The sequence below is a fragment of the Stegostoma tigrinum genome, chromosome 48 (assembly GCF_030684315.1).
Source record: "Stegostoma tigrinum isolate sSteTig4 chromosome 48, sSteTig4.hap1, whole genome shotgun sequence".
Taxonomy (NCBI): Eukaryota; Metazoa; Chordata; class Chondrichthyes; order Orectolobiformes; family Stegostomatidae; genus Stegostoma; species Stegostoma tigrinum.
Window position 1 is genome coordinate 4,710,061 of NC_081401.1, and position 26,894 is coordinate 4,736,954.

General features: G+C 47.7%; 1 protein-coding gene across 4 annotated transcripts; it reads right to left on the minus strand.

Moving 5' to 3' along the window:
- Positions 1-657: 657 nt before the first annotated feature.
- Positions 658-16,907, minus strand: LOC132207475 (perforin-1-like). 4 transcript variants are annotated; one of them, XM_059643129.1, is made up of 2 exons: positions 16,855-16,907; positions 658-2,618 (listed from the first exon to the last, which is right to left on the minus strand). In XM_059643129.1, exon 2 carries the CDS (start codon positions 2,585-2,587, stop codon positions 878-880), a length of 1,710 nt encoding a protein of 569 aa, XP_059499112.1. In that variant the 5' UTR covers positions 2,588-2,618; positions 16,855-16,907; the 3' UTR covers positions 658-877. The 4 variants fall into 4 exon arrangements, with proteins under 4 accessions (XP_059499112.1, XP_059499110.1, XP_059499111.1 ...); XM_059643127.1 differs by lacking the exon at positions 16,855-16,907 and adding an exon at positions 8,389-8,522; XM_059643128.1 differs by lacking the exon at positions 16,855-16,907 and adding an exon at positions 8,315-8,490.
- Positions 16,908-26,894: the final 9,987 nt, after the last annotated feature.

The window sequence follows — 26,894 nt, forward strand, 5'->3', positions numbered from 1 at the left end:
ATAATCCAATCTATTATCTGAGTGTAAACCACCCCAGACCTCGTGACAGTGAATGAACTGCGATAGATTTCTGAGTTGGGATGGAGAGCGGCTTGGAGGGAATCTTGTATGGGGTGGTGTTCCCTTGTCCTTCGAGATGCAAATGGCCGTGGGTTTGGAAGGTGCTGCCTGAGGATCTTTGGTGAATTTCTGCAGTGCATCTCGTGGATAGTACACACTGGTGCAAATGATTGTTGGGGGTGGATGGAGTGGATGTGGTGCCAATCCACTGGGGACTGCTTTGTCCCTGGATGGTGTCAAGCTTAAGTGTTGTCACAGCTGCCCCTGTCCAGGGCAAGTGGGGATTATCCCATCACACCTTCCTTGTCGATGATGGGACAAGCTTTTGGTGGGGGGAGAAGGGGATAGTCAGGAGGGAGGTGACTTACTGAAGTATTCCCAGCCTCTGACCTGCTCTTTTAGCCACCTCTCAATAACAGAGGGATACCTTCAGAGAGCCTTTCAAGGTCAGGGGGTTCAGGCTACACAATCATAATTGACCCAAAACTCTTCCCATCCACTCCCATTCTGCACGGTTCCAACATACAGCCTCACACCATGCAACAAACTCACTGACCAAGTGCACCCAGAAAGACTGATCATGTGAAACAGGCTAAATGCCAAAGAGTTGAATTTATTGAAAAAATGTAAAATTATAAAAATGCATACAGCAACAAGCATGGTCTTTATCATTGTCATTTCACATCGCGGTGCGCTACACTGCTTCCATGTTTGGAAAAAGCTTCAAAGCGTTGCATTTTAATGGCACTCAGCCTCCCATATTAAATGAGGGCCATAATACTGCTATGATATTGCCATGACAGTATCTGAGCAAGGGTTAGGGGAAGTAGACCACTGGGAATATTGGTTCAGAGCGATTGAGCATGACTGTGTTGAGGTGGAGGGTGTGGTTGGTGGTGCCCACGTAAGAGGTGAACGCCATGCTGCCAGGGAGGGGCGCATAGGCCTGGCAGGTGGCACCGCCCAGGTGGGGGCCACAGGTGAAGGTGTAATCGTAGGTCACCTTGCCATACTGGAGGTAGCAGACCTTCCTGTGGGTGCCGGAGGTCACACTGACCTCACATTTCCCCAGGAGATCGTCGCATTTGATGGTATCCTGGTCCCAAACCTTGATGGTCAGCATGTGCCCACTTTTGGCATTGACCTCACCCAGGTCCAACGTGGTGCTCCACGAGGGATTGTTGTTGTTCGAGATCACATTGGTCCTGGCCTCCTGTCGGCCATATCTGACCACCACGTAGCCATCAGTGGCCGTGAAAACGTCCCCCCAGAGGTCACGGCCCTCCTTGACAGTCACCACCAGATGGCCCAGCCCCTTCTCCTTGGGGCAACAATTCCGGTCCACATGATTATTCTCACGGCACGCGCAGTTACAGCGTTGGTGGGGGTTGCGGTAGGATCCATGGGGGCATGGAGCACGCACCTTGCATTGCTTGGAGAGGGCATTGAGCATGATGTAGTCGCTGATGTAGCGCTGCAGGTTCTTTCGCCTGGGGTCACTCTTGGGAAGCAGGTGGTGAAGAGGCACCAGGTCATAGCGAACCGTGCCGGGGTTAGAGGTCAGACTGTTCATCCAGCGGGAGAAGGCTGAACTGTCCCCGGAGAAGAAAAGGTCAGCCCCCTGCTGGACCTTACCCCCCGTCAACTCTGTTACCCGGTCATTGAAGGCCTGGTAGACCTTGTCACTGTTCTTCATAGCAGTCGCCATTTGCCAGCATTTCTGGTCATTCGCTGGGGTACTTGGCCTCAGCTGCGTGGTGGAAGTGACCTCTTTCGACAGGCAGTCCTTCACCTCCTCAATGGTGTAGCCCTCGGATGCTGCCTCACATGTCTGAATAGCCGTCACATCCTTAAAGTGCCCACCCAGCACCACAGACGTGAGGTAGTGGGTGCCGTAGGTGGCCACCAGCTTCCTGTACTGGTCCTTCTTGCCATTGGGAGGGAGGCTGGAGAGGGAGCGGGCAAATTCAGGTGCCAGGAGGGGCTTGTCCTTCACCCGATACTGGTAGTAGCGGCACTGGAACTGGTGACTGGTGAAACTGTAGCGGTCGCGCTTGGAGCGGGAGCTACCAAAACTCACCAGCTTAGACTTGGAACCGGCCAGCACTGATTTGGTTTCGTCGAGATGGAGGTCCACCCGCCAGTCATTGGTGATGGCAGAGGTTGCTGACTGTGCCAGCTTGTCAACCGAGCGGTAGAGTTGGCTGGAGAGCAAGCGCCGGCAGGAGCTCAGGGTACGCCAGTCCACCAGTGAGATAGGCAACCGCTGGCGCACATTACCAAGATGCTCATTGTGGCAGAGGATGCAGCTCCCATTGGCGAATTGCCAGGTGTTCATGTCAATCACAAAGGCGCCCTTGGGCTCAAGGGTCACCACGTCGTAGCCCAAACCCGCCAACTGGGCCCCTGGCACAAAGTTGGCATTGCGGCACTCACGGGCACGCCCGGTTGTACAGGCACTCAGGGCACCCTGGAAGAAGAGACAGAGAAAGAGGAAACAGCTTGGCTTCAAATGCACAGCTGTCATCTTGTCACCGGTTGTGCCTCCAACAGCCGATCTGCAAGAGGAAAAAGTAGAAGTTACACTGACAGGCTGTCACTGCCAAGGATCTCCATCAAAGTACCAATTCTCAGCTGAACTTGAAGTGCCGCTAGAGTTTTCTGCTCGGCAGGAGTTATTGGCACAGCTGCAAGCACGATGTGACAGATTTAGACAGATTAACTCTTATGTTGAAGATTTGCTGAATTTGACAAGTCAATGAGCTCTTAAAATCATTATGGCATCTGAAGTGGGTGTTGGATGTCTGTTTGCCTAATTCAAAACGTTTGAACCCTGATGAAAGCAGTATGCAATCTGAAGTGAGCTTCACTATTTCATTTGCCTAATTTGACCGATTTATCAGCTTTTAAGAGCATCATGATGTTTTAACAGAGCATTGAACCCCTGTTTGCTTAATTTGGCAGATTTATAAGCTTTAAGAGCAACATGTGATCTTAACTAGGTTTTGAATGTTTGTCTGCTTCATTTAACAGAATTATAAGCTGTTGAGAGTAGTATACTATTTTAAGTTGGTGCTGGAGGTTCCTTAACGTGCAAGATTTCAATGCTATTGAGGCTAGTGTATTGTCTTCCATGAAACAGCCAAGGTTAATTTTCTTAATGTGTCAGATCGACAGTAGTGTCATGGTCATCATTATATTCCTAATTCTAGATTCTTCACTGAATTCAAATTCCATTACCTTACATTAGGAATTCGAATGTATATTGTATAAGTCCTGGCCTGGTTTGCCTCACCAAATTTCAGTAATTCACACTTCTCATTTTGCATTTTTGCAACCGGCCTCAGACTGCTATCGTTTGCGAGGAATTCCTCCCCAGTCTGGGGGATCAATGGTCTCAGGCTCACTTGGGGTATCCTCCTGGGAGACCGCCCCCGAATATTCAGTTTTCCTCTGCCCTTTCCTCCCCTGTGGATGCTTTCCACCCACCCAGCTGGCGTCTGTAACTGAGGTAATTCCCTCCTGCAGGGTCCGAGTGTGGGTGGGTTGATGGTCATGAGGGGAGACCAAGCACTACCAACACCATGCTGGAACTCTCCTCGCCAAGCTGGCGGAGGCGGGGCTGAAGGAGCTCAGGGCGGGATGATCAATGAAATGTCCCTTGGGGAAACTTTGCCCAGAGGTCCAGCAGGCCTCAACATCTCACTGAAAGGAAGGCCCTTCTCCAGGGCGAGGTCTTCAGGAAGATCACCGGCCTCCTGTATATGTTCAGCATCACCACTATCCATCCCACCGACCCTGTCCCTATCTCTCTGCATTTCCCAAGGCAAACCCACCTTCCCTGCATATCCCTGAACACAGCCAGACAATATCCCATGGGCGGCACGGTGGCTCAGTGGTTAGCACTGCAGCCTCACAGCGCCAGGGACCCGAGTTCAATTCCTGTCTCGGGCGACTATCTGTGCGGAGTTTGCACATTCTCCCCGTGTCTGCGTGGGTTTCGGCTGGGTGCTCCGGTTTCCTCCCATATTCCAAAAATGTGCAGGTTAGGTGGGTTAGCCATGCTAAATTGCCCACAGTGTTCAGGGGTGTGAGGGTTATAGGGGGATGGGTCTGGCTGGGATACTTCAAGGGGTAGTGTGGACTTGTTGGGCCAAAGGGCCTGTTCCACACTGTAGGATATCTAATCTAATCTAATCAATCCACCCTAACCTGCACATCCCTTGGCACTATGGGACAATTTAGCATGGCTAATCCTCCCTAACCTGCACATCCCTGGGCACGACGGGACAATTTAGCATGGCTAATCCACCCTCACCTGCACATCTTTAGACTGTGGGAGGAAACCAGAGCACCTGGAGGAAACCTACACAGACAGTTGCCCGAGGGTGGAATCAAACCAAGGTCCCTGGAGCTATGAGGCAGCAGTGCTAAACACTGAGCCACTCTCATATTTCTGTACTAACAACTGCAGCCCCTTGACTGGATTCCAATATGTCACTCACTGCCAGGCATCTGTTAATCTTTATAGGATTCCACAAACGTGTCAATTAGACGCTAATCTGTACCACACTCCTGAACATCTGTGGTTCTGTCTATATTAACCACCCAAACCCCTTGATCAGTTTCCAGAATGTAATTAATCCCAGGTACCTGTTATTCACTATAGACACCATCCAGTCCAGTCTGGAACTCGCTCCCGGGTATCTGTTATTCTGCACATAAGCCACCCCAAACCCCTCAATTGGATTTGAATCTGTAATTCATTACCCAGCATCTGTTAATCTTTATACAAACCACCCGGAACCCTCGCTTAGGATCCAGCCTGTCACTCACTCCCTGGCATCTGTTGTTCTATACTATAAAGAATCCTGATACCCTTGATTAGATTCCAGACTCAAACTCAATCCCAGGGTATCTGTTATATTATTGATTATTATTATATTATACTATTGATCTACGCATAAGCCACCCCCAATTCCCCCGATCAGATTCCAATTTTTATATCACTCCTGGCTATGTGCTATTATGTGAATAAACTTCCAGTCTGTAACTCAGTCCCCCATGTATATGGTTTTCTGCATAAATCACTGCAATTCAATTCCAATCTGCAACTCACACCCACGTGTCGCTGTTACTCTGTATGTAAACCAGCGCGGCCCCTGATTAGGTTCCAGACTGTTACTCACTCTACAGTATTTGTTATTCTATATATAAGCCATCCCGAATCCCTCGATTCGATTCCAGTCTGTCACTTACTACCAGGCATCTGTTGATCATTGTATAAAACTCCGATGACACCTTGATTTGATTCCAGCCTGAAACTCACTTCCAGGTGGCTGTTCATCCATGCATAAACCAACCCAAATCCTTGATCAGATTCCAATTTGTACATCATTCCCGGGTATCAGTTCCACTGTATATAACCCCTCGCCAAACCCCTCGATTAGATTTTAGTCTGTAATTCACTCTCAGTAATCTGTAATTCTGTACATAAACCACCCCGAAACCTTCGATTATATTCCAGCCTGTAACTCACTCCTGGGTGTCTGTTATTCTACATATCACTCACACCAAACCCCGCGATTAGATTCCACTCTGTAACTCTGTCCCAGGTGTCTGTTATTCCATGTGGAAACCTTTCTGAACTGCTGATTAAATTTCAGTCTCTTACTCACACCTGGGTTTCTGTTATTCTATCGACATAAATCATACTGAATGCCTCAATTAGAATCCAGTCTGTAAAACCCTCCTGGGTATCTGTTATTCTGTATATAAACCAAGCCAAACCTCTCAATTAGATTACAGTTTGTCACTCATTCCCAGATGTCTGTTATTCTATATATAAAACAGCACTACCCCCTGATTAGGTTCCAGTCTGTTACTCACGTTTGGGTATCTGTTATTCAAGATTTAACCAGCCCAAACCCCTCAATCAGATTCCAGTCTGATACTCAGTCCCAGGCATCTGCTGATCTTTATATAAACTTCCCCGAGTCCCTTGGTCAGAATCCTGTCTGTAACTCACTCCTTGGTATCTGCTGATCTATGCATAAGCCAGCTATATCCCTTGACCCTTCGGCCCAAAAAGTCAGCTTTTGTGCTCCTAAGATATCGCTTGGCCTGCTGTGTTCATCCAGCTCCACACTTTGTTATCTTGGATTCTCCAGCATCTGCAGTTCCCATTACCCCCTTCAAACACCTCAATTCATTTCCAATCTGTACTTCTCTCACAGGCATCCACTATATTTTGCAAAAATGATGCGTACCCCTTGACTAAACTCCCAACCATTAACTCAGTCCCAGGGACCTGGTATTCCACATAAAACCAAACCTTAAACGCCTCATTTAGATTCCAAACTGTATCACACTCCAGATATATGTTATAAACCCCTGAACTCCTTGATTAGATTTCACACTGTAACCACACCCAAATACCTTTATTATTCATTTAAAACCTCCTCACGCCCCTCCATTAGATTTCAGACTGTTGTACTCTCCTGGATACATGCTATTTTATATCTAAGGCATCCCGAACACGTTGATGAGAGTGCAATCTACACCACAGTCAGCCTCGGTGGCACAGTAGCTCAGTGGTTAGCACTGCTGCTTACAGCACCAGGGACCTGGGTTCAATTCCACCCTTGGGTGACTGTATGTGCAGAGTTTTCCTGTGTCTGTGTGGGTTTCCTCTAGGTGCCCTGGTTTTGTCCCACACTCCAAAGATGTGCTAGTTAGGTGGATCGGTCATGCTAAATAGCCAAGTGTTCAGGGATGTGTGGATGAGGTGGGTTATAGGGGGATGGGTCTGGGTAGGATGCTGTGAGGTTTAGTGTGGACTTGTTGGGCCGAAGGGCCTGTTTCCACACTGTGGGGATTCTGTTTATTTTCCACATTGCCAGCTCCTTGTTATTACAGATAATAATCACGTTGCACTGTGTAACTCATTCACGGCTATCTGTTATTCCACACAGAATTCACTCAAACACCTTTATTAGACAGTCATCCGTGTCACAGGTACCTACTGTTCTATCGAGAGAAACAACCTGAATCCCCTGATCAAGTCAGTAACTAACTCCTGGATATCCCGTAGTATTCAGGGCTGTGTGGGTTATAGGGGGATGGGTCTGGGTGGGGTGCTCCAAGGGGCAGTGTAGACTTGTTGGGCCGAAGGGCCTGTTTCCACACTGTAGGGAATCTAATCTAATCTAATCTGTTATTGTATACACAAATGAACCATGTACCAGTCTGCAACCCAAGCCCAGATATTGGTTATTCTTTCTATATAAACTACCAGGTATCTGTTAATTCTATACATAACCCACCCCGAGCCCCTCAATTAGATTCCAGTCTGTAACTCACTCCCGGGTATCTGTTATTCTACATATAAACCTGCCTGAAACCCTCAATTACATTACAGGCTATAACTCACTCCTGGGTGTCTGTTAATCTATGTATAATCCACACCAAATTCCCTGCTTAGATTGCAGTCTGTAAGTCACTCGCAGGTATCTGTTACGCAAATATAAATCACCCTGAGCCCCTCAAATACATTCCAGTCTATAACTCACGCTCGAGCATCTGTTATTCAGCATATAAACCATCCTGGACCCCCTCGATCAGATTCCAGTCCCTAACTCTCTTCTGGGTATCTGTTATGCCATTCATAAACCTGCTCAAACCCCTTGATCAAATTCCAGTCAGGAACTGACCCCCAGATATCTGCTGATCTAAGTGTAAACCACCCCAAACCTCTCAATTAGAGTCCAGTCTGGATCTCACTCCTGGATATCTGTTATTCTGTATATAAAGCACCCCGAAGCCATTGCTCAGCTTCCAGTCTGTACCCTAGTCCCGGGTATCTGTTATCATACACATAAACCTCAATTAAATTCCAGTCTGTCACTCATTCCCGGGTGTGTGTTATTCTGTACACAAACCACACTGAACCCCTCAATTAGCTTCCATTCTGTAACTCACGTCTGGGTATCTGTTATTCTTTAGAGAACACCTCGAAAAGCTTGCAGTCTGTAACTCACTCCCAACATCTGTTAGTGTGGATATAAACCACCACAAGCACTTTTATTAGATTCCAGTCCGCAACTCATTCCGGGTGTTTGTAATTCAGTCTGCGAGCATCCCGAGCCCCTTGATATTTTCTAGTCTGTAACTCATGCCCGATAACTATCTTTCTGTATAGTGCAAGCCTGAACCCTCTGTGCTTTTCTCTGCATATTTTCTAACATGTCTTTACCTGCTGATAACTTTGCCCTCAGTGTTGTTCCCCTACATTGTCCCAGTTCAGTGCAGCGCTCCTTTCACACGTACCTCAGCGCAGTGTTTCCTCCTGCTCCTTTCTGGCCTCACAGTAGCCGACTCCGAGACAGTGCTAAGGGCAGGGAAGCCTGTGTCTTAAATTATCTCGCACTGGGCAGTTGTCCATCCCCAATAATGGGAGAGGTCATCACCTCGCGGTGGTGTGAAAATGAATGTCACATTTCCAAACTGTGATATCTCTCACACTGCAAAGTGTCAGTGACCCCAAACCGCTTCCTGTTCACTCCCACTCCACACCATTCCAAGGAACGGAACCCCTTCCCATCCACTCCCATTCTACACAATTGCAATGAACTGAAAGCCCTTCCCTTCACCCTGGCACTGTACAATCCCATTGGACCCCAAACCACTTCACCTTCACTCACACTGTGCACATACCTGACAACTATTTAAAATGTTTATGCATGGGTGTCAATGTCATGCCAGCATTTCTTGCCAGTCCCTAGGTGCCCCCTTCAGAAGGTGGTGTTGAGCTGCCTTCTGACACTGCTGCAGTCCATATGCTGCAGGTTGATGCCCTGAGATAGGGATTTCCAGGATTTTGACCCAGCGACAATGAAGGAACAGCAATATGTTTCTCAGTCAGCATGAGTGGTTTGGACAGGAAATTGCAGGGGGTGGTATTCCTATGTATCTGCTGCCTCTGTCATTCTGAATGGAAGTAGTCATGGCTTGGAAAAGTGCTATCTAAGGAGTCATGGTTAATATTTGCAGTGCAGCTTAGACAATGCAAACATTGCTGCGACTCAGCATCAGTGGTGGATATTTGTGGATGTGATGCCAATCAAGTTCAAAATTGCCTTTAGCTGCAGATAGCAGGAAGGAACACACATGTGGATTCTGTGTTTAATGGTGACACGTCATGTTCATAAAGCAGTGGTAAAAGTGACAGGCTGATACACTGTTCTTGCAAAAAAATGTCAGAACTACAGCCAGATAAAATACAAATGTGTCAAACTCTCCAAGCAAGATGGCCAATCACAACAAAATCTGCGTCACCTCACAAGCTGCCATCATCCCACAGTGCATTGAAATGGTTGCTCAATGTCCACTCTCTCTCTCAGGGAGATATCTGTACACTGACTGGTGTCTCTCAGTCCCCCCTCTCTCTCTCTCTCTCAGGGAGATATCTGTACACTGACTGGTGTCTCTCAGTCCCCTCGCTCTCTCTTAGGGAGATATCTGTACACTGACTGGTGTCTCTCAGTCCCCTCGCTCTCTCTTAGGGAGATATCTGTACACTGACTGGTGTCTCTCAGTCCCCCCCTCTCTCTCTCAGGGAGATATCTGTACACTGACTGGTGTCTCTCAGTCCCCCCCTCTCTCACTCAGGGAGATATCTGTACACTGACTGGTGTCTCTCAGTCCCCCCCCTCTCTCTCTCTCAGGGAGATATCTGTACCCTGACTGGTGTCTCTCAGTCCCCCCTCTCTCTCTCTCAGGGAGATATCTGCACACTGGCTGGTGTCTCTCAGTCCCCTCCTCTCTCTCTCTCAGGGAGATATCTGTACACTGACTGGTGTCTCTCAGTCCCCCCTCTCTCTCTCTCTCTCAGGGAGATATCTGTACACTGACTGGTGTCTCTCAGTCCCCCCTCTCTCTCTCAGGGAGATATCTGTACACTGACTGGTGTCTCTCAGTCCCCCCTCACTCTCTCTCAGAGAGATATCTGTACACTGGCTGGTGTCTCTCAGTACCCCCCACACCTCTCTCTTTCGGGGGAATATCTGTACACCGACTGGTGTCTCTCAGACCCCCTCTCTCTCTCAGGGAAATATCTGGACACTGACTGGTGTGTCAGCACCCGCCTTTCTCTCTCTCAGGGAGATATCTGTACACTGACTCACATCTCCCAGTTCATCACTGCAACAGGACTGGAGTTCAGAAGCAGGGATCTCTTCCTGCAGGTATACAGGGACTTGGTGATATCACTCCTGGAGTATTGTGTGCAGTTTTGATCACCCTCCCCTTGAGAAGAGATATTCTTACCACAGAGGAAGTGCAGTGAAAGTTCACAAGGCTGATTACAGGTATGCTGGGATGGTCACATGTGGAGAGGTGGGTTCTCCTGGGCCTGTATTCATGGGAGTTCAGAACGAAGAGAGGGAGAATCTGTGTAACAGGGCTGGACAGACTATATGAAGGGAGAATGTTTCTCCTGTTTTGGGTGGAGTCCAGATCCAGGGAGTGGGCATTGTCTCATATACATGGGATAGCACTGAGATGTAGAGTCAATTCTTCAAAGGGTGGTCAACCTGAGAATATTCCAGATACAGATCAATCGATAAGTTGTTCAAGCTATCAAGCATCAAGGGTTACGACTGGAAGTGGGAACAGGAGATGGTGGGACCAGCCATGACCACATTGAATGGCAGAGCAGGCTCATTGGCCTATTCCCAGTTCTCGTCCAGTTCCTGTCCTTCCGTGTTGACCTGGCCTTATAAGGCAGGCCTGGGCCTCACTGTCAACATATCAGGCCTCGTGGCCTGTAGCCTCCATTCTCCCCCAGTTCAAGTAAGACAAGGCCGAGAAGAGGAAAATTCACTGTTTTTGGACCAGTCTCTTTCTCAAAATGCTCGCCCCCTCCTCCCCGTGTCCAATTAAATCTTGAATTGCTGCTGCCCAACAAACTAACATCTCAAAAATCAGAAATAGATGTGTGATTATCAGCTGCAAGATCTCATCTCTCTCTCGCTCTCACCCTCAGTTAAGAGCTGCCACTGGCTTGTTCCCGTTTCAGCTGGTGTCTCAGTCAGAGCAAAAATATTCATCCCCTCATCTCCTTTCCTCATCATTCCCTCTGAGGTTACAGCAATAGAGAGGGATGTAGGGGCTGTAAGAGGTGGCAGAGAAATGGACGGCGTGAAGGGGGTTGAGGAGGTGACAGAAACAGAGACGGTTGGAGGAGCTGGAGGGGGTTGCAGAGATAGGGAGGGGGTTCAGGAGCCGTGGGAGGTTACAGAGATAGGGAAGGGGTGTAGGAGCTGGAGGGGTTTATAAAGATAGAGAGGAGGGGTGCAGGGGCTACAGGAGGTTACAGACGTACAGGCGTGTGTAGGGGCGAGAAGAGAAAACAGGGATAGGGAGGGATATACGGACAAGAGGAGATGACAGTGACAGGGAGGGGTGTAGAGGATGAAAGAGGTGACAGAAATATGGAAGAATTGTAGGGGCTTGAGGAGGTGACAGAAATAGGGAGTAGGTATAAGGTTGGAGGATGTGACAGAGACAAGGAATGGGTATACGGGGCTGGAGCAGTTTACAGAGTTAGGGAGGGGTACGGGGCTAGAAGTGGTGACAGAGATATAGAGGGGGTGAAGATGCTGTTGAAGGGGATGACATGAAGAAATAGGCACAGTTGGAGGCCATTCAGCCCCTTGATGCTCTCCTGTCCTTCAATCCGATCCCAACTGAATTCGGAGAATTTTTGCCCCATCTTGCCACCAGCTCCATTTCTTTAGAGGGTGATCAAACTGAGACTTCTCTCCCACACAAAGTTGTGGAGACGAGGATCTTGAGAATATTTCGGACAGAGATCATTTGATCAGTTGATCAAGCTATCAATGATCAAGTGTTATGAGAGGAAATGGCAATAGAGATGGTGGAACCAGCCATGATCATGTTGGATGGCAGAGCAAGAGTGATGCGCCAAATGGCCGATGATAACAAAGTGTGGAGCTGGATGAACACAGCAGGCCAAGCAGCATCTCAGCAGCACAAAAGCTGACGTTTCGGGCCTAGACCCTTCATCAGAGAGGGGGTTGGGGAGAGGGTTCTGGAATAAATAGGGAGACGGGGGAGGCGGACCGAAGATGGAGAGAAAAGAAGATAGGTGGAGAGGAGACGATAGGTGGGGAGTTAGGGAGGGGATAGGTCAGTCCAGGGAAGACGGACAGGTCAAGGAGCAGGATAAGGTTAGTGGTGGGAAATGGGGGTGCGGCTTGAGGTGCGAGGAAGGGATGGGTGAGAGGAAGAACAGGTTAGGGAGGCAGAGACAGGCTGGACTGGTTAGGGTTTTCCCAATTCCTCCGCCTCCACTGCATCTGCTCCCAGGATGAGGCATTCCACTCCTGCACATCCCAGATGTGCATGTTCTTAAAGGACCGCAATTTTCCCCCCACAGTGATCGAGAACACCCTTGACCGTGTCTCCTGCATTTCCCGCAACACATCCCTCACACCCCGCCCCCGCCACAACCGCCCCAAGAGGATCCCCCTCGTTCTTACCTACCACTCCACCAACCTCCGGATACAACGCATTATCCTCCGACACTTCTGCCATTTACAATCCGACCCCACCACCCAAGACATTTTTCCATCCCCACCTTTGTCATCCTTCCGGAGAGACCACTCTCTCCGTGACTCCCTTTTCCGCTCCACAGTCCCCTCCAACCCCACCACACTCAGCACCTTCCCCTGCAACCGCAGGAAATGCTTCACTTGCCCCCACACCTCCTCCCTCACCCCCATCCCGGGCCCCAAGATGACTTTCCATATTAAGCAGATGTTCACCTGCACATCTGCCAATGACGCTATCAGGCAGGAGTTAGGAAGTACAGATTGGGAGCAATTGTTCCACAGAAGGGGCACAACAGACATGTGGAGGCTGTTTAAGGAGCAGTTGGTGCAAGTGATGCATAAATTTGTTCCTCTGAGACAGGTAAGAAGGGGTAAGTTTAAGGAGCCTTGGATGACGGGAACAGAGGTGCTTCTCATCAAAAAGAAAAAGGCAGTTTATGTAATGTGGAGGAAGCAAGGGTCTAGCACAGCTTTAGAGGATTACAGCCTTGCTCAGAAGGAGCTCAAAGGTGAACTGAGGAGGGCCAAGAGGGGGCATGAAAAAGGCTTGGCAGGAAGGATTAGGGAGAACCTGAAGGCATTTTACTCATACGTGAGGAATAAGAGAATGATCAGGGAGAAGGTAGGGCCGATCAGGGATAGCATAGGGAACTTGTGCGTGGAGTCTGAGCAGATAGGGGAAGCCCTAAATGAGTTTTTTGCTTCGGTTTTCACTAAGGAAAGGGACCTTGTTGTGAATGAGAACTTTGAGGAGCAGGAAAACAGGCTTGAACAGATCGAGATTGAGGAAGTTGATGTGCTGGAAATTTTAGTGAACATTAAGATTGATAAATCCCCAGGGCCTGACCAGATTTATCCTAGGTTACTCCAGGGAGCGAGAAAGGAGGTTGCTAAGTCGCTGGCGAAGATCTTTGCTTCCTCACTCTCCACGAGGGTCGTACCAGAAGATTGGAGGGAGGCAAATGTTGTTCCTCTTTTCAAGAAAGGGAGTAGGGAAATCCCTGGAAATTATAGACCAGTCAGTCTTACATCTGAGGTCAGCAAGGTTTTGGAAAGAATTCTGAGGGATAAGATTTATGACTATTGGTTCCAGGCTGTTACTCACTCTACAGTATTTGTTATTCTATATATAAGCCATCCCGAATTCCTCGATTCGATTCCAGTCTGTCACTTACTACCAGGCATCTGTTGATCATTGTATAAACCTCCGATGACACCTTGATTTGATTCCAGCCTGAAACTCACTTCCAGGTGGCTGTTCATCCATGCATAAACCAACCCAAATCCTTGATCAGATTCCAATTTGTACATCATTCCCGGGCGTCAGTTCCACTGTATATAAACCACCATGAACCCCTCGATTAGATTGCAGTCAGTAACTCATTCCTAGGAACCTGTTATTCTTTACATAAGCCACCCCGAAACCTTCGATTATATTCCAGCCTGTAACTCACGCCCTGGTGTCTGTTATTCTACATATCATTCACACCAAACCCCGCGATTAGATTCCACTCTGTAACTCTGTCCCAGGTGTCTGTTATTCCACATGGAAACCTTTCTGAACTCCTGATTAAATTCCAGTCTCTTACTCACACCTGGGTTTCTGTTATTCTATTTACGTAAACCGTACAGAATGCCTCGATTAGAATCCAGTCTGTAACAACTCCCCACTACCTGCCCCCTCCCACCTCCCCCGCCCCGGGTAACTGTTATTCTGTATACAAACCACACCAAACCCCTCGATTAAATTTCTGTAACTCACTTCCTGGAATCCCAGTCTCTTACTCACTCTCAGGTGTCCGTTACTGTAAACATAATACAACGCTTGATTAGACTGCAGTCTTTATCTCACTGTAACTGTCTGTTTTTTAGTGAGGAAACCTTCCTGAAACTCTCCATTAGATTCAAGTTCGTACATCTCTCACAGAATTTGATAATGTTTATGAGTAATTCCCCGAAGACCACCGCTAATTTTCAGTTGGCGACTCAGTCCCTTGCTTTTATTGTTCTTTACCGAACTTCTTCAAACACCTCAATTCATTTCCAGTCTGGACCTCTCTCACCGGCATGTGCAATATTTTGCAAAAATGATTCGTACACTTTGATTAAACTCTCAACCATTAACTCAGTCCCAGGGACCTGCTATTCTATATAAAACCAAACCTTAAACGCCTCATTTAGATTCCAAACTGTATCACACTCCAGATATATGTTATAAACCCCTGAACTCCTTGATTAGATTTCACTCTGTAACCACACCCAAATACCTTTATTATTCATTTAAAACCTCCTCACGCCCCTCCATTAGATTTCAGACTGTTGTACTCTCCTGGGTACATGTTATTTTATATCTAAACCATTCTGAACGCGTTGATCACAGTGCAATCTACACCACAGTCAGCCTCGGTGGCACAGTAGCTCAGTGGTTAGCACTGCTGCTTACAGCACCAGGGACCTGGGTTCAATTCCACCCTTGGGTGACTGTATGTGCAGAGTTTTCCTGTGTCTGTGTGGGTTTCCTCTAGGTGCCCTGGTTTTGTCCCACACTCCAAAGATGTGCTGGTTAGGTGGATCGGTCATGCTAAATAGCCAATAGTGTTCAGGGATGTGTGGATGAGGTGGGTTATAGGGTGATGGGTCTGGGTAGGATGCTGTGAGGTTTAGTGTGGACTTGTTGGGCCGAAGGGCCTGTTTCCACACTGTGGGGATTCTGTTTATTTTCCACATTGCCAGCTCCTTGTTATTACAGATAATAATCACGTTGCACTGTGTAACTCATTCACGGCTATCTGTTATTCCACACAGAATTCACTCAAACACCTTTATTAGACAGTCATCCGTGTCACAGGTACCTACTGTTCTATCGAGAGAAACAACCTGAATCCCCTGATCAAGTCAGTAACTAACTCCTGGATATCCCGTAGTATTCAGGGCTGTGTGGGTTATAGGGGGATGGGTCTGGGTGGGGTGCTCCAAGGGGCAGTGTAGACTTGTTGGGCCGAAGGGCCTGTTTCCACACTGTAGGGAATCTAATCTAATCTAATCTGTTATTGTATACACAAATGAACCACGTACCAGTCTGCAACCCAAGCCCAGATATTGGTTATTCTTTCTATATAAACTACCAGGTATCTGTTAATTCTATACATAACCCACCCCGAGCCCCTCAATTAGATTCCAGTCTGTAACTCACTCCCGGGTATCTGTTATTCTACATATAAACCTGCCTGAAACCCTCAATTACATTACAGGCTATAACTCACTCCTGGGTGTCTGTTAATCTATGTATAATCCACACCAAATTCCCTGCTTAGATTGCAGTCTGTAAGTCACTCGCAGGTATCTGTTACGCAAATATAAATCACCCTGAGCCCCTCAAATACATTCCAGTCTATAACTCACGCTCGAGCATCTGTTATTCAGCATATAAACCATCCTGGACCCCCTCGATCAGATACCAGTCCCTAACTCTCTTCTGGGTATCTGTTATGCCATTCATAAACCTGCTCAAACCCCTTGATCAAATTCCAGTCAGGAACTGACCCCCAGATATCTGCTGATCTAAGTGTAAACCACCCCAAACCTCTCAATTAGAGTCCAGTCTGGATCTCACTCCTGGATATCTGTTATTCTGTATATAAAGCACCCCGAAGCCATTGCTCAGCTTCCAGTCTGTACCCTAGTCCCGGGTATCTGTTATCATACACATAAACCTCAATTAAATTCCAGTCTGTCACTCATTCCCGGGTGTGTGTTATTCTGTACACAAACCACACTGAACCCCTCAATTAGCTTCCATTCTGTAACTCACGTCTGGGTATCTGTTATTCTTTAGAGAACACCTCGAAAAGCTTGCAGTCTGTAACTCACTCCCAACATCTGTTAGTGTGGATATAAACCACCACAAGCACTTTTATTAGATTCCAGTCCGCAACTCATTCCGGGTGTTTGTAATTCAGTCTGCGAGCATCCCGAGCCCCTTGATATTTTCTAGTCTGTAACTCATGCCCGATAACTATCTTTCTGTATAGTGCAAGCCTGAACCCTCTGTGCTTTTCTCTGCATATTTTCTAACATGTCTTTACCTGCTGATAACTTTGCCCTCAATGTTGTTCCCCTACATTGTCCCAGTTCAGTGCAGTGCTCCTTTCACACGTACCTCAGTGCAGTGTTTCCTCCTGCTCCTTTCTGGCCTCACAGTAGCCGACTCCGAGACAGTGCTAAGGGCAGGGAAGCCTGTGTCTTAAATTATCTCGCACTGGGCAGTCGTCCATCCCCAATAATGGGAGAGGTCATCACCTCGCGGTGGTGTGAAAATGAATGTCACATTTCCAAAATGTGATATCTCTCACACTGCAAAGTGTCAGTGACCCCAAACCCCTTCCCATTCATACCCACTGCAGATAATCCCAATGCACCCAAACCTCTTTACGTTCGCTCCCACATCGTACAATCCCAAAGGATCAAAACACTACCATTCACTCCCATTTGTCACAATCCTAATGTTCTCCAATTTCTTCCCAGTCACTCACACTGTACACAATCCCAATGGACCCAATCCCATTCCTGTTCACACCAACTCCAGACAATTCCAATGGACACAAACCCTTCCTATTCATTTGTATTCTGTGCAATCCCAACAGAAACAACACCCTCCCCGTTCAGTCCAAACGTACGTAATCTCAGTCAAGCCTAATCCCTTCCTATTCATTCCCACACTGTACAATCACATAGGACTCAAACCTTTTCCCATTCACTTCAATTCTACACAATCCCAATGAACCGAAAACCCTTCCCAGTCATACTGACTCGACACAATCCCAATTGGGACAACCTCCTTCTTGTTCACCCCCACTCTACACAATCCCAATAAATCCCAATCCCCTTCACATTCATTCCCACTGCGTACAAACCCAATGGATCCAAACCCCTTCCCGTTCGTTCCCACTGTACACAATCCCTGTGGACCCAAACACCTTCCTGGTCACTCCCACTCTGCACAATCCTAATGGGCAGGTTGTCCTTCTCCTCCTTAAAACAAGTTAGACATTTCCAACCAGAACCTTATCAATGAATTTGCCTAGGTTCCCACTATAATGAGGTGGTCAATTCACTGCAAACACAAGTCGGTACCGATGTAAAACAGTCCCAATTTTATTAGGGAACAAGTTGCAATAGCCTCTATATTAAATATATTCTCTCATACTCTTATTTGGCCCCTTAAGCATACAATCCTTCCAGAGTCTCTTGTATATTTATGCTGTGGCTCTCTCTCTGGTTCTGTCTCTGGGGCTGCAAAGCTGCTTTCTTTCCCCACCCCCCCTTCCCTCTCTGGGTGGTCAGCTGGTCTCTGCCTCTTACCATGTTGGTCTCCTCTGAAGGACTCCAGAAGATTTGAGACAATGGTCTGCAAGTGAGCCCTTTCTAGAACTTTCTGGCTGGTACTCTGCTTCTTTCTGCAGTTCTGGCCAATCAAGGAGAAACATTTAATATTTTGAACCATGAGCCAATCATTTGGATGGCTTGCTCCTGTCACTTTCTTTATGTAGCTTGTTCAGTGGACAAGTTGTCAGGGATATGTCTTTCCAGGATAACTGCTGACCTCCTACATGATACTAATGTCATTAGTGCCTGGCTGCTCTTTATGCCCTGGGTCTGGTGCGTAGATTTTGTGATTTCAGAGACTTGCTTGGCCAATATACCCAGCATCCCTTGCTGGTTGGCCAAGTCTGCAATCCGATCTGTGTTGTACTTCTAGGTGTTCGTGGTCAGGAGTTTAAAAGGTGCTGCCTAAGGAGTCTTGGCTAATTTTTACAGTGTATCTTGTAGATTGTGCACACCGCTACGACTGAGCATCAGTGGTAGAGGGAGTGGATGCTTATGGATGTTGTGCCAATCAAGTTCAAAATTGCCATTTGCTGCACATAGTGGGAAAGAATACTCAGGCAGATTCTGTGTGTAACTGTGGCAAGTTATGTTTAGAAAGCTGCGGTAAACTTGAGAGATCGATATTATTTTCTTGTGAAGAAGTGTCAGGAACAAAAACAGATGAAGTTAAGATGTGACAAACTGCCTGAGCAAAATGAACAATCAGAACAAAATCTGCAGCACCTCACAAACCACCAACACACACTCAACACTGAAATGGTTGCTGAAAGTCCCCTGTCAGGCAGATATCTGTACACTGACTTCTGTTTCTCAGTCTTTTCTCTCTCTCTGAGGGAGATAACTGTGTACTAGCTGGTGTCTCTCAGTCCCCTCTGTCTCTCTGAGGTAAATACGTGTTGACTTACTGGTGTGTCTCAGTCCTCTCCCTCTCTCTATGTGGTATGTGTACACCGACTGGAGTCACTCAGTCCCCTCTCTCATTCTGTTTCTGGGGGATATCTGTAAAATTACAGGTGACTCTTTGGCCCAAACCCTCTCCCACAGTAATATGTGTACACTGACTGGTGTCTCTCAGTCCCCTCTCCCTCTCTCAGGTGAATATCTGTCCAGTTACTAATGTCTCTCAGTTACCTCTCTTTTAGCGAAATATCTGTCAACCGACTGGTGTCTCTCAGTATCCTTTCTCCATGTATCTCACTTGAATGACGAAATGTGTACACAGACTGCTGTCTCCCAGTACCATCTCCCTCTCTCAGAAAATATCTCTGCAGTGTCTCTCAGTACCCCCGTCTCACTCTCTCTCTCAAGGAGAGTCCTGAACACTAACTAGTGTTTCTCAGTCCCCTCATGTTCTCTTAGGGAGATAGCTGTGCACTGAGTGGTATCTCTCAATACCCTCTCCCTCTCTCAGGAAGATATCTGTACATTGACTGGTGTCTCCCAGACTCCTCTCTCTCAGAGAAATATCCCTACAGTCACTGGTATCGCTCAATTCCCTCTGTCTCAGGGCGATATCTGCACATTGACAGGTGACTTTCAGCCCACAACTTCACTCACAGAAATATCTGTAGGCTGACTGGTGTCTCTCAGTACACCCCTCTCTCTCACAGAGACATCTGTGCACTGTCTGGTGTCTCTCAGTCCCTCTCTCTCAGGGAGATATCTGTACACTGACTCTCATCTGCCAGTCCATCACTGCAACAGGACTGGAGTTCAGAAGCAGGGATATCTTCCTGCAGGTATACAGGGACTTGGTGACATCATTCCTGGAGTACTGCGTGCAGTTTTGATCACCCTCCCCTTGAGAAGGGATATTCTTGCCACAGAGGGAGTGCAGTGAAAGTTCACGAGGCTGATTACAGGTATGGTAGGCTGGTCACATGAGGAGAGGTTGGTTCTCCTGGGCCTGTATTCACGGGAGTTCAGATCGAAGAGAGGGAGAATCTGATTGAGACGTGCAAGATTCTAACAGGGCTGGGCAGACTAGATGCAGGGAGAACGTTTCCCTTGTTTTGGGTGGAGTCCAGATCTAGGGGGTGGGCATTGTCTCAGTATATGGGATAGGACTGAGATGAAGAGTCATTTCTTCAAAGGGTGGTCAACCTGAGAATCCTGAGAATATCCCAGATACAGATCAATCGATAAGTTCTTCAAGCTATCAAGCATCAAGGGTTACGAGTGGAAGTGGGAACAAGAGATGGTGGGACCAGCCATGACCGCATTGAATGGCAGAGCAGGCTCAATGGTCTATTCCCAGTTCTCGTCCAGTTCCTGTCCTTCTGTGTTGACCTGGCCTTATAAGGCAGGCCTGGGCCTCACTCAACATATCAGGCCTCGTGGCCTGTAGCCTCCATTCTCCCCCAGTTCAGGTAAGACAAGGCCGAGAAGAGGAAATTTCACTGTTTTTGGACCAGTCTCTTTCTCAAAATGCTTGCCCCCTCCTCCCTGTGTCCAATTAAATCTTGAATTGCTGCTGCCCGAGAAACTAACATCTCAAAAATCAGAAATAGATGTGTGATTATCAGCTGCAAGATTTCATCTCCCTCTCGGTCTCACACTCAGTTAAGAGCTGCCACTGGCTTGTTCCCATTTCAGCTGGTGTCTCAGTCAGAGCAAAAATATTCATCTCCTCATCTCCTTTTCTTATCATTCCCTCTGAGGTTACAGCGATAGAGAGGGATGTAGGGGCTGAAAGAGGTGACAGAGATATGGAAGGGGTGTAGGGGCTTGAGGAGGTGACAGACACAGTGATGGGTGTCGGAGTTGGAAGGGGTTGCAGAAATAGGGAGGTGTAGTCGGTGCTGGAGAGGTTCCAAACATAGGGAGGGGATGTAGGGGTGCAGGAGGTGACAGAAATAGCGTGGATGTAGGGGCCAAAGGAGGCTACAGAGATAGGGAAGGGGTGTACGGGCTGGAGGGATTTACAGAGATAGAGAGGAGGTGCAGGGGCTATAGGAGGTTACAGACATAGAACATAGAACATTACAGCACAGTACAGGCCCTTCGGCCCTCGATGTTGCGCCGACCTGTCATACCGATCTGAAGCCCATCTAACCTACACTATTCCACGTACATCCATATGCTTGTCCAATGACGACTTAAATGTACTTAAAGTTGGCGAATCTACTACCATTGCAGGGAAAGCGTTCCATTCCCTTACTACTCTCTGAGTAAAGAAACTACCTCTGACATCTGTCCTCTATCTTTCACCCCTCAATTTAAAGCTATGTCCCCTCGTGCTCGCCATCACCATTCCAGGAAAAAGGCTTTCCCTATCCACCCTATCTAACCCTCTGATTATTTTATATGTCTCAATTAAGTCACCTCTCAACCTTCTTCTCTCTAACGAAAACACCCTCAAGTCCTTCAGCCTTTCCTCGTAAGGCCTTCCCTCCATACCAGGCAACATCCTAGTAAACCTCCTCTGCACTCTTTCCAAAGCTTCCACCTCCTTCTTCTCATTTGGTGACCACAACTGTACGCAATACTCCAAGTGCGGACGCACCAGAGTTTTGTACAGCTTCACCATAACCTCTTGGTTCCGGAACTCGATCCCTCTATTAATAAAAGCTAAAACACTGTATGCCTTCTTAACAGCCCTGTCAACCTGGGTGGCAACTTTCAAGGATCTGTGTACATGGACACCGAGATCTCTCTGCTCATCTACACTACCAAGAATCTTACCATTAGCCCAGTACTTTGTCTTCCGGTTACTCCTACCAAAGTGCATCATCTCACACTTGTCCGCATTAAACTCCATTTGCCACCTCTCAGCCCAGCTCTGCAGCTTATCTATGTCTCTCTGCAACCTACAGCATCCTTCGTCACTGTCCACAACTCCACCGACCTTAGTGTCGTCTGCAAATTTACTAACCCATCCTTCTACGCCCTCATCCAGGTCATTGATAAAAATGACAAACAGCAGTGGACCCAACACTGACTCTTGCGGTACACCACTCGTAACTGGACTCCAGAATGAACATTTCCCATCAATTACCACCCTCTGCCTTCTTTCAGCAAGCCAATTTCCGATCCAAACTGCTATATCTCCCACAATCCCATTCCTCTGCATTTTGTACAATAGCCTATTGTGGGGAACCTTATCGAAAGCCTTGCTGAAATTCATATACACTACATCAACCGGTTTACTCTCATCTGCCTGTTTGGTCACCTTCTCAAAGAACTCAATAAGGTTTGTGAGGCATGACATACCCTTCACAAAACCATGCTGACTATCCCTAATCAATTTATTCTTTTCTAGATGATTATAAATCCTATCCCTTATAACTTTTTCCAACACTTTACCAACAACTGAGGTAAGGCTCACTGGTCTATAATTACCAGGGTTGTCTCTACTCCCCTTCTTGAACATGGGAACCACGTTCGCTATCCTCCAGTCGTCTGGCACTATTCCTGTAGACAATGACGAGTTAAAGATCAATGCCAAAGGCTCGGCAATCTCCTCTCTGGCTTCCCAGAGGATCCTAGATAAATCCCATCCAGGCCAGGGGCCTTATCTATCTTCACACCCTGCAGCGTTTCTAATACCTCTTCCTTGTGAACCTCAATCCCACCTAGTCTACTAGCCTGTATCTCCGTATTCGCCTCGACAACATTGTTGTTTTCTAGAGTGAATATTGTCGAAAAATATTCATTTAGTGCTTCCCCTATCTCCACTGACTCCACACACAACTTCCCACGACTATCCTTGATTGGCCCTAATCTTACTCTCGTCATTCTTTTATTCCTTAAATACCTATAGAAAGCCTGAGGGTTTACCCTGATCCTATCTGCCAACAACTTCTCATGGCTCCTCCTGGCTCTTCTGAGCTCTCTCTTTAGGTCTTTCCTGGCTACTTCGTAGCCCTCAAGTGCCCTAACTGAGCCTTCACATAGGGGTGGGTGTAGGGGCTGGAGGAGGAAACAGGGACAGGGAGGGTTATAAAGACTAGAGGAGATGGCAGTGATAGGGAGGGGTGTCGGGACTGAAAGAGGTGACAGAGACATGGAAGAGGTGTAGGGGCTTGAGGAGCTGATAGAAATAGTGGGGAGCAGGTATAAGGTTGGAGGATGTGACAGAGACAAGGAATGGGTGCATGGGGCTGGAGGAGTTTACAGAGATCAGGAGGGGTTGAGGGGCTAGAAGAGGTGACAGAGATAGAGAGGGTGTGAAGATGCTGTTGAAGGGGACGACATGAAGAAACAGGCACAGCTGGAGGCCATTCAGCCCTTTAATGCTCTCCTGCCCTTCAATCTGAACTTGGAGAATTTTTACCCCATCTTCCCACCAGCTCCTCGCTCTCACTCAACAATCCCTTGATACCCCACAGTTCTGTCTGTAAAAGCCCAAAACATATTCAACAGCAGGACACCTCAAAACTCTCTGGGGTGGGAAAGAGTGGAAAGTCCCAAAGATGCCTGGCCGCTGGTTGAAAAATCCCTCCGTGTCTTGGAACAAATTAGGTCCCCCTTTTGACATGTGACTACATCATTTCCCTCTCCTGCGACAGGGTACCAATTAGGATGAGAGGTTCCGGGCTTCAGTACAAGGGGAAGCAGTAGGGGATCCAATCAAACATGCTCTGTTATCACAGCCTGAACCGCACATGGACAGTCAGGAAATCTATTCCCACCTGGGCAGCAAAATAGGTACTTCCCAAGGCAAGAGAATTCAAAGATTTTGAGAGAACCAGAAGCTGGAAGGACGTTGCAGAGTATTTCTGTCACTACATTCTGAAATGACGTCCCACAACAGCAAACTGAGTAGCCAACTCGAACAAGGCAGCTTCAGAGGCGGGCAAGTCAGGGAGAACATGGGGAAGAGAAAGGATTCCTGCCGAGAGAAATGGAAGGTGGTCTGCTGGCTCAAGAACCGCGGTCCTGAACTAGATTGCCAAGGAGAATGACCTGCCTGGCACTAAAAATCAATTAATATACCTCCTACCCCCATACCAGCAATTCTGCATCAGGATCTGTCCTGCTCACTGAGACTGTGTGAGTGACCTCTATCTGTTCAACTACAGAAGCCATTGCAAGAGCCAAATTATGATTCCACACTGTCAGCCCTTGATACCTCCAGCAAGGGCCTTGTTTTCCTCTTCGGGAGTCTCTGTGTTCCATTTCGAATTCTAATATTTGTTCCCAAACCTTCGTGAACCTCTTCCTTCAGTTTCCCCTGGATCTTCCGGCTGTGCAATGGTCAAACCTTCTGCTTAAAGTGTTTGTTGGTGAAAATCCTTAAATGGGAACACTGAAGATACTCAGGTTGTAGGGGGCATTGGGTGGTTTGCCATTGGTGGTGTAAATCTGACATATGGAACTCTGCAGGTATACCGTACCAGAGATGATGCACTCTGAAGGTCCATATTCTGTAAAGTGATAAATCGGCGATAATGGACTGTCGGTAGCATGACACAACCCTTCCCATAAACTAAAAAGATACATGCAGAATTTCACAATTACTGAAGGCCATTCAGCCCATTTCTTTCACTTCCCCTCCCTATTCTGTCCAGCCTCGTTCCATGGTTTTGAAAAACTCTATCAGATTTCTCTCTCAGCCTCCTTCTCTCTGGGGAGAGCAGTCCCCACTACTTTGTCACTGGAGTTTCTCATTCCTGTGATCATTCTTCTAAATCTCTCTGCATTCTCTCACTCCAATGTATTCACATGTTTCTGTTAAACATAGCACCCAAAACTTTTAACAATACACCAGCTAAATGTCTTGTTCAAGTCTAGCATCACCTCCCTGGTTCTTATCGCTCTAACACCAAAACCAACAAGAGAATCTGCTTGACTGGGAGCTCACTCATCATGTCCTGATGCCATTAATCATGAGTAAGCATATACCACCTTCACCCCCAGCCCAAACCATCCCAGATATCTCTGCTCCAAAACACCATTCAGGGCTCCACCCTGCACTTCATACTGTCTCTGCACAATTTTCTGTTTTTGTCAAAGTTCACCACTTCTCCCTTGAACTGCATTTGCCTCCTCTCTGCCCATTGAGCCAATGTGTCAATCTCCTTTTGAAACTCTCACCCTGTGGCTCTCAGTTTATGGCCAACCACATTTCTCTTCTTCCTTGCAGCAGGCTAAAGCACCACAGGCAAAACAGTTCACTCGGCCCACCTCAGGGGTGTGCACTGGGGCTCAATTTGGGCACAAGCCCATGGAAATGGGGTCCGCAGTCACCCAGGCTGTGTTTGATTTTCTTTCCTAAAACCAAACTGTGGGTTTGATTTGGTGAGGCAGATTTTTACAACAATCAACAAAAGTTTCACGGTCACTGAGATGATGCAGAACCATAGAAAATAGGAGCAGGAGTAGGCCATTCAGCCCTTACAGACAGCGACCCCAATCCAATACAATCATGGCTGATTGTCCCATATCAATCTCCTGCTCCTATTCGTCCTTCCTAATCCCTATGATCTTTTTTGCCCCAACTACATCCAACTCCGTCTTGAAAACATTCAATGGCTAGGTCACGAACACTTTCTGTGGTCCCACTATGTCCCCACTCTCAGGATGAAGACATTTCTCCACATCTCAGTCCTACCCTGTATCCTTAGCCTCTGACATCCCCTTGCTTGTTGGCTCCCTATTCATTATGAACATCCTTACTGTGTTCATCCTGGATTGTCCAATTGGAATTTGACACGTTTCTACAGGATCCACCCCCTTATTCTTCTCAAGCCCAATGAGTATAATCCTAACTGATCCAGACTCTCTCCATATGTCAGTCCTGCCATCCCAGCAATCAGTCTGGTCAATCTTCCTTGCACTCCATCTGTAGGCAGGACAACCTTTCTCAGATCAGGACTCCAAACTGTGTACACCGTACTCCAGAGGTGAGAAAACAAAGTGTGGAGCTGGATGAACACAGCAGGATAAGCAGCATCTCAGGAGCACAAAAGCTGACGTTTTGGGCCTAGACCTTCGTTAGAGAGGGGGATTGGGAGAGGGAACTGGAATAATTAGGGAGAGAGGGGGAGGCGGACCGAAGATGGAGAGAAAACAAGATAGGTAGAGAGGACAGTATAGGTGAAGAGGTAGGGAGAGGATAGTTCGGTCCAGGGAACATGGACAGGTCAAGGAGGCAGGATGAGGTGGTAGGTAGGAAATGGAGGTGCGGCTTGAGGTGGGAGGAAGGGATAGGTGAGAGGAAGAACGGGTTAGGGAAGCAGAGACAGGCTGGGCTGGTTTTGGGATGCAGTGGGGGGAGGGGACGAGCTGGGCTGGTTTTGGGATGCAGTGGGGTAAGGGGTGATTTTGAAGCTTGTGAAGTCCACACTGATACCATTGGGCTGCAGGGTTCCCAAGCGGAATATGAGTTGCTGTTCCTGCAACCTTCGGGTGGCATCATTGTAGGACTGCAGGAGGCCCATGATGGACATGTCGTCTGAGGAATGGGAGGGGGAGTTAAAATGGTTCGCGACTGGGAGGTGCAGTTGTTTATTGCGAACCGAGCGGGGATGTTCTGCAAAGTGGTCCGCTAGCCTCCGTTTGGTTTCCCCAATGTAGAGGAAGCCATACCAGGTGCAATGGATATAATATCACGGAGAGTGGTCTCTCCAGAAGGCAGACAAGGGTGGGGATGGAAAAATAGCTTGGGTGGTGGGGTCGGATTGTGGAAGTGCCGGAGGATGATACATCGTATCTGGAGGCTGGTGGGGTGGTATGTGAGAACGAGGGGGATCCACTGGGGGCGGTTGTGGCAGGGGCGGGGTGTGAGGGATGTGTTGCAGGAAATGCGGGAGACACAGTCAAGGGCGTTCTCGACCACTGCAGGGGGAAAGTTGCAGTCATTGAAGA

Bases quoted from the DNA above. Each gene is read 5' to 3' on its own strand.
- LOC132207475 (XM_059643126.1), bottom strand. From the start codon at position 4,736: ATGGTGTCTATAGTGAATAACAG. The intron at 2,619-4,713 runs GTACCTGGGATT...TTCCTCTTGCAG, and splicing joins GTGTCTATAGTGAATAACAG to ATCGGCTGTTGGAGGCACAA.